Source organism: Lepidochelys kempii, chromosome 1 (assembly GCF_965140285.1).
Source record: "Lepidochelys kempii isolate rLepKem1 chromosome 1, rLepKem1.hap1, whole genome shotgun sequence".
Lineage (NCBI taxonomy): Eukaryota > Metazoa > Chordata > Testudines > Cheloniidae > Lepidochelys > Lepidochelys kempii.
The window spans coordinates 14595998-14604045 of NC_136380.1; the positions used below are offsets into that span (position 1 = coordinate 14595998).

Consider the following 8048-nt stretch of genomic DNA (forward strand, 5'->3'; position numbering starts at 1 on the left):
GCAGTTGACCCTAAAATCTAGAAAACAATGCAAAAAAAATGTCCACTTTGCTAAACTGTTTCAGGCGCAGGATTTTTGCCCCAAGTATTCTCTTGGCAGCTGGTTTATTAGTAACATGGAGATGTTTGCTTTAGGAAAGGCAGTGGGATGAAGTTCCTCTGACATAAAGGTGTGAAATCGAATGTCCAAAATGTTACTGCACCTAGAGAGTCTAGTATGCAGCCTAAATATAAGTAGCCATTGGTATTTATATTATAGTAGTACTCAGTGGCCCCAATTTCGATTGAGGCCGTGTGGTGCAAGGCACTGTACGTACCCATAGTGGGAGAGAGTCCAATCTAAACAGACAAGCCAAAGGAATGGAGGGGAAGAGGAGTACAGAAAGGTGAAATGATTTGTCCAGGGAAGCCCAGTACATCAGTGTGAGCTCTAGGGACAGAATCTGGTTTCCTGGCACCCAGTGCAGCACCTTTACCTGCTCTGCCTCATGGCTGCCTCATCCTTGCCTCCATCAATGTAGATTCAGCCTAGCTCTTCACTGTATTCTTTTGGGGCAAAAGTATCCAATAGCTCTGAAATGTAATTGTCCACGTGTTAAAGGGACACTTCCTGGCTAAAAGGGAAAAAAGACAAAGACCTTCCTGGTGTTGGTAACAATTCTTTAGCTGATTAAAAGTGAATTTTTAAAAATCTGGTATACGTTTCACTGTGCTTTTATTTTTCTCATTTATTTGATTTGGACAATGAACCTCAACCTAGACAGTTTCACTTTTATGGTCACATCACCTTGCTGGATTTCATTGTTTTCCCAGTGTTGTGTGGTGGAAACTTCAGGAAGATGTTTAATTTCACTGACACTTTAAAAAAGAGAAAAACAGGAATAGAACATTTTCCCCCAAACCCAGAAATGTTGGGTCTAGGTTACCTGACTCTGTCCCACTAATCAGAGCACAGTCACTAATGTGACCAAATCACAACACTTCTTGCTGTGCAGTGTTGAAACCAATCTCTCAAACCACCTGGGCGTGTTGTATATGGATAATAATATTCAGAATTACAGTACTAAGGGTTTGAAAAAATCCTTACGAGCTTTGGAAAGGGCTACAAATACTCATGCTTCAGGGCATAAACCATCCTCTAGTAGGGGGTCAGGAAGAAACTTTTCTTGGGAGCAGGTCATTCCATAACTACCCACTTTGGGTTTGCTTGCACCTTCCTCTGAAGCAGCGAGTAGTGATGTCTTCCTTATGCATGTCTCTGATTTGTCTGAAATGGACATTACTACTGAACATTTTCCTTCCGTAATTAGTCTGTATACCTTTAACAAAGCGGGGAAGATGAAGGCACTTTCACAGAAATGGTGTCATTTGTTTAAGACTGCCTGATTTTCAGAGATATTGAGCTGCTGTGCATCTCAGAAAATCAAACCATCTCTGGCTAACACCAGAGCCCACATGAACTCTAGTGGAGCAAAGCCATATTGCATCGCCGGGGTTTGTGACTACATTTGTCAGTGGCTGCTTGCTTAGAGAGCCTCTTAGGCCATTAGAGGATAGACCTTTTGAGGGCAGAGCTTTACATCCCCCTTTTCTGCTGCAGATGGCGTCTGGGAAGCATAAGGACCTACAACCCGGAGCAAATCATGCTCAGTGCTGCTGTCCGCAGGTCCAGCAGGGACGTCAAAATCATGAAGGAGAAATTGATCTTTTCAGGTATGGCCACTTGAGCGCGAGATCCGCAGTATGTCAGTAAGTAAAGCCAGGGTCAGAGGGAGGAGTTCTGCTCTTACCTGGCCATCAGTTAGATAATGGAGCCTTTTATTCCAGTACCTCAGCTGCTGTCGCACTCTCTGAGCGTGCCTCTTACTAGAGATATTGAGGATAGCACCACAGATCTAAGCAGAGAGCTGACCTGTGTATTGGCCGCTAAGATGGATGGAGGAAGAGGGCAGAGGAGGTGAAGAAAAATCAAATCTAAGTAACTGAAAATCTGTGGTGGGATCCTGCGGTTAGCAGCAAGCCAACGAGCCTCCTACTGATTTTCTCAGCACTGGACAGTGCCACTGATCAGGATCTGGCCCTGCAGTCCTCACTCACACATGGCCACTGGTATTAAGGTGGGAGTCGGGCTTTCAGGGTTGGGCCCCAATATTGCAGTGTGAGGATTAACTGAAGCTACTGCTTTGGCAGGAAAGGTCCAGCAACCACAGGCAGGATCCTGATCTCGTAAATCAGTGTTGGATCTGTCCAGGCATAGCTGGGGTAACTGACTAGGAGGTGAGGCAAACCCCAGGGATTTTGAGTGTTTACAAAATCACGAGGCTTTATGCAGTTGTTATATTGGAGCATTAAGAAATGTACCAAGTTGGACAATTGGATATTGAAAATCTTCCATGGTGATGATATTTTTTGTATTACTGTCACAGCTAGAAGCCTGAGTCATGGACCAGGTCCCCATTGTGCTAGGCGCTGTAAAAACACAGAATGAAAAAACAGTCCCTGCCCCACGGAGCTGACAATCTAAGTACTAGACAAGAGACAGGTGGAGACAGGCAGGTGGGAAGCAAGGAAACAGAGGTGATACTGACCCGCATGATAGGCAGTGGTCTCCGCACTCTAGCAGCCTCGCCATTGACAAAATGTTTTCTGTAGGAATCATGGCAAAGGAGACTTTTGAGGAGGGATCTGAAGGCCAACGGGGCTTTAAATGTAGAAGCTCCCTTCTCTCCAGTAGAAAAGGGAAGTAAATGGTGAGCTGTGTAATGGGCTGATCGTCCCTTTGACGACGTGTGTTGCAGGCACTCAGCAGGGTCAGACAGTTTTGTTTCCAGCATAATTGCAGTCACCTCTTTAAATATCAGCGTAGTAAGAAGGTGATGCTAGGCCTTATCATTAAGACCATAGCGCATCGGTATAACATCTGATGCACTCTCCATCGAGACGGGACTGTGCCCTGCGCTGGAACCCTAATGGACTTCATGATCTACTGGATCTTTTCCATCTCTAACTGTGATCCTGAGCATTGGCCTGTTTGAAAATTTGAGTCAATTTGGACCCTTGCTTCATTGAGGCTCTTTAAACTATCTTGCAACTTCTAGCCTCTGGCATCTGAAATTGACCTGATTCATTCGCTCCCCCTCCCGCCGCCTTAAAGACAGTAGTTCTTTAGAAGGTAAGAAGAGCTGAGTGCTTGCACACAGGGCATTAGCTGGCCCTGTCCCATGGGTGAAGGGTTCTGCAGGGGGTGCAGGTCTAGGGCACTGTGGGTGTGGGAAGTAATGACCACTTAAGCACATGCTCTTCCCCACACGCACTGGCATGTCATCATTTTTCCAGCAGGGGGTGCACTTACCACAGGATTGTCTCAATTGATCTGTATGCCGGGTGGTTGTAGGCTGTGGGCCCCAGGCTATTAAGAGACATGAGGTGGGTGAGGTGACACCTTCTCTTGGACCAACTTCTGCTGGTGAGAGAGATGCGCTTTTGAGCTACAGAGAGCTCTGCTTCAGGTCTGGGAAAGGTACTCCCAACACCAAGGGCACAGAGATACTTTGGGAAAGGTACTCCAGTAACTTTGCGGACTTTGTGTTATGGCCTGAAGGTGAGCTCTGTGTAGCCCGAACGCTTGTCTCTCTCACCCACAGAAGTTAGTCCAAAAAAAAAAAATTTTACCTCACCCACCTCTGTGGCTGCGATATGAGGAGGGGCCTGATCCTGATCTTGCTTATACTGATATAAAGGCAGTGGAATCACCCTGGTGTAAAATCACTGTTTGGGTCAGAATCAGGCCCATATATTCTGCCACTGACGCGCTGTGTGAATTATTTTTTTTTAGGGGGGGACGTGCAATTCACTTAACTTCTCTGAGCCTCAGTTTACCTGTCTCTAAAAATGAGAGAACGTGGGGCCTGAGGTGCTGAGCGCCATAAACTTCCTTTAACTCCAGTGGATCGGCCTCGAGGGAACGCATTTGAATAAAACGCGGCTGGGGACTCCAGTGATTGGCGGCACTTGAATCATGTCTTCATTTGTCTTTCCCCTCCCCCAGAAATAAACAACGGCATGGAGAATGCAGATGAGCTGTCGTTGTGTTCTGAAAATGGTTACTCCAACGAGGGTATCGCCCCCTTGGATCGTCGGGACATGAAGCTACGCATGGACTGAGGAATTAAAGGCCCATGGCACGACACCCTCCCCCCCGCAGTACTCAGGTCTGCGATGGGTGGTATTCACGCTGTCTGGGATGTGGGAACTCTCTGTGGAACTACCGGACATGCAGAGACCCCGTCTATTGCTCTTGTTGCTGGCTCCTGAAATACTCTGGACTGTGAGGCTGGGGCAGCTTTTTGTAAATATGTAGAAAGTCCTTTTTTTGTCTCTTTTGTGTATTTTGGGGGGTTGTATGTATTTCTTCCAAGACACGAGTGGGAATAACTTGTGCATTGAAACAGGAACATTTTGGCTGAATCTGATGAAATATTGAGGTGGCATCTTGGACGCTGGGGGAGACAGGTGGGGCATGGACCTGATCCTCCCCCTCCACTCCACTCTTCCCCTTGGTGCAGCGATTGTTAGCTGAACTTGTTTAAAAACTATGTTGTGATGTTCTTGTGACGTATCATTTCTTTTTCTGGCTAATGAAGTTTTAACTAATCAGATAGAAGGCTGTTCAGAGCTTCCTAGCAGGAGGGAAGGTGCTGCTTCCAGAGCGTGTTCGGAATCAGCGGAAGGAATCAGGTTGGCTGACTCACTTTCACGCCTTCCCCCAGAATAGCAGGACCGAAGCATGCAGGGATCGTATGAAATATGATAGAAAGTGCTCAGAGCAAAACCCTTGGCAAGTTTTATGGCCTATGCTGCAGTCCTTCCCCAAAGAAATTTCTTCTAGATGCTCCTGGGCTGGTAAAGGCCTTAAATAGACCCCTAGTTTGTATTTCATCAGTCAGCCTCCATGAAGAGTCTCGATTCCATGATGGCTAGTAAAGAGGACCCAACACCTTGTTCATCACCCAGATCCAGCTAAAGTGCCCGCCACTTAGAACAGGTGGTGTAGTTTGTGTTAACCCTTAAACTGGTGGTGGGGAAGGGAAGCCACAATCAGCAGTGGCGTGGAAGCCTGTGTTTCTCAGTCACAGGTCAAGCAGCTCAGCTTGACGAATTGAAGCTTGAAGAAGCAGTGAAGAATTCTGGATTGTAAATCGTAAAGCACAAAGTGAAGCAGTCTCGGAGAACAAGGGAGACCTTCTCCTGAATTCTTTGTTTTTGTGTAAAAGACTGCACGTTAATCTCCTCCAAAGGAGCAATAATGACAGAATATGAGGTGCTTGCGCAGAATAGGAGCTCCCGTTCGCGTTTTTTCAGTGCAAGAGGCTTTAAACCAAAATCCTACATTATAATAAAAAAGCCCAGAAATTGAGTGGATCAGTGATGCATTTCCCCCCCTCTTCCAAATGTCAATATTTATTTTCTCCGTCGACTCCTCCTCCCACTCCCCCACACACTCCTCCCACTCTTTTCACACATCACAGCTGGGCCACAAATGAAAGTCCCAGGCACTTGCCCTTTTTGACTATAGTTTTCCCCTTCTCTCACTGAGATGAGTCAGGTATTGGGCTATTTAGCTTTTTCACTATTTTGCCTGTTCTAAAGTCTGTTGCAGCCAGAGAAAAGACTCCTATAGACTTCAGTAGGCTTTGGATCAATCCCTAATGTGGTATTGGTTAGTTTTGCTTCTTTACTGTAGCTTGGCTAACACAGAAATGTGGAATACGGGAAATACCATTGATCACTTCTTTTGAAGTTCATCAAATGCTGCCTTGAAAATCAATTGAGTCTGAAATTTGGCTCTTGATGAGGGATTTGAGTCAAGTCTGCGATTCTTCAATCAAAATTGAGGTGAAATGGGATTTATTTGCAGAGTTCTGCCTGAAGAAACTGAAGCCATGGCATTTATTTTGCTAAACAGAGAGCAAACTCCGTTTAGGGTTTGCTGTAAAGTTGTATTGGATGCCAGATGTAGAGTGTGTTAATGGGTTTGCCAAACCGTAGTCGGAATAGAAATACTGTCATGAAATTATTTGCAAAATGATTAAAAATGTAAACATTCCCCAGCAGTGTTAGAAAGCCAAACCCAGAGGTGTTGTGTCTGGTGCATAAGAACTGGAAAGTGAAACTGACTAGAAACAGAAAGTGAAACTGACCGAACTAATTGAATGAAGTGCAAAATGTCAACAGTATCTAGGTGGTGGGAGGAAAAAATTCTCCTTGAATCTTTTGTTTTTAATAATCAAAGATGTAACACAGGTAAGGAATTAAATATATTTATATTATATAAAGGTGTGGCTCAATTATTACCCTTTTAGATTCTTATCAGGGTTACACCACTGTAAATCCAAAGTCCAGCTATTAAAATAATTTGAATTGACTGGATTTTTACCAGTGTAGCTGGCATCAGAACCTGGCACAGGGTGTCACCCCCAATACACTACCCTCTTTCATGGTACTCTATCAAGTCTGTGTGAAACAAGATGGCTTTCTGCACAACTGAAAAATCTTATATAAAGTTGCTCTTCCTTCTATTGTGGTGCAGTATTGAAACATTCCTGGCTAATTGTCATATCAACTGAAAGACTTTGTTACATCTCAGCATCTGTTGATGGTTACCTGCGTGTTTGGGTTTTATCCTTGGAGATGACTTTGTGGAAAGGTCAGACACTTTTTTTTTTTTTAAAGTTTGGGTGGGTTAAAAGAAACTCAACAAGGCACTGTTGACTAAACAAAGTTCATACAATCATGGGGTTGGAAGGGACCTCAGGAGGTCATCTAGTGCAACCCCCTGCTCAAAGCAGGACCAATCCCCAATTTTTGCCCCAGATCCCTAAATGGCTCCCTCAAGGATTGAACTCAGAACCCTGGGTTTAGCAGGCCAATGCTCAAACCACTGAGCTATCTCTCCCACCTTCTACCCCCAAAGTTGATTCACAACACACATTTTTGCTATGAGCCCAGGTTATACAGTGATTATGACCACTGTTGCCCTAAAGATTTGCTTTATTTTTTTTAAAGTCTGAGTTTTCAATGAAAATATATCTAGACCAAAATCAACCCTCCACCCCTCTGTGAAATAAACATTCAGTATTCCTCTGCTGCTGTGATGCTGTTGTGTTTTCTGAGCTTGCTTACAAAATGCTCATGTCTTTACAGTGAAGTAGTCATTCTCTCCAGAGGGTGAGACTGAAGGGTTCTGCTTGCTTGCGGTTCCTGGGGAGCTCAGGGCTCTCCTTTGTGAAACCAGAAGCCAAAAAAGGAGCTTGCAAGAGCAGGGGTCTGGCCAGCAATCTGGACAACTTCAGACTGTCCAATTATGTTCCACCTACCTAAGATTCCCCCCTGTGGTTTCAGCTGGATTCTGTAGGACAGGAGGTGAAGACAAACTGTCTTCCTGTTGCGGTGCACTGCTAAACAGCTGCTCTAGTCACCCCAGAAATGGCCACATTTAATTGGTGGGTGAAGGGATTCTTGCATCTGCACACTAGAGCTGGGTGGGGAGATGGGTTTCCTTGCCCGTGATTACTTTCGAATTTTAATTTTTTTCCTGTTTTTAAATCAGGATGAAAAGTCAAAATTTTGAATGTTTATGAACCAAAACCCAACTCTTTTTTCACTTTTGGGTCAGTTAAAATGCTCCGAATTTGGCCTTTTTCTTTAAGCTTTTTTTTTTTTTTTTAAAGTCTAATGAGCTTAAATTTTGAAATGAAAAGTCATTTTGAACTGAAAATCTTTTCACAATTTTTTTTTTCCTTGACGTTCGTTGTAGTGGGGAGATTCCTTGAACCCGACACTGTTTCTTGATCAGTTTTGGTTTCAGCAAATTGATATTTTTCAACAAAAGCTCCCACCTGCCTGAGGCCTAGGCCTGGTCTGTCCTCACGTGGCCCAAAGCAGAGGGCCACACTGGGCATGTTGATTTTTATCTTCGCTTTCGTTGACGGCTGAACAGCGATGCAATACCCTGACACTGCTGATTGATGCTATACTATCCCCAGTGGA

The 8048-nt window shown here is 44.7% G+C and overlaps 1 protein-coding gene across 5 annotated transcripts in view; it reads left to right on the top strand.

The window, feature by feature from the left end:
• Positions 1-6334, top strand: part of GDPD5 (glycerophosphodiester phosphodiesterase domain containing 5) — a 337677-nt gene extending 331343 nt beyond the window's left edge. For 4 of the 5 annotated variants that reach the window (XM_073334846.2, XM_073334855.2, XM_073334865.2 and 1 more), the window contains 2 exons: positions 1600-1712; positions 4048-6334. In XM_073334846.2, the coding sequence (XP_073190947.1) occupies positions 1600-1712; positions 4048-4163 (229 nt within the window). In that variant the 3' untranslated portion in view covers positions 4164-6334. The remainder of the gene's footprint in view (positions 1-1599; positions 1713-4047) is intronic. The other variant, XM_073334875.2, reaches the window with a different exon arrangement.
• The last annotated feature ends 1714 nt before the right edge of the window (positions 6335-8048 follow it).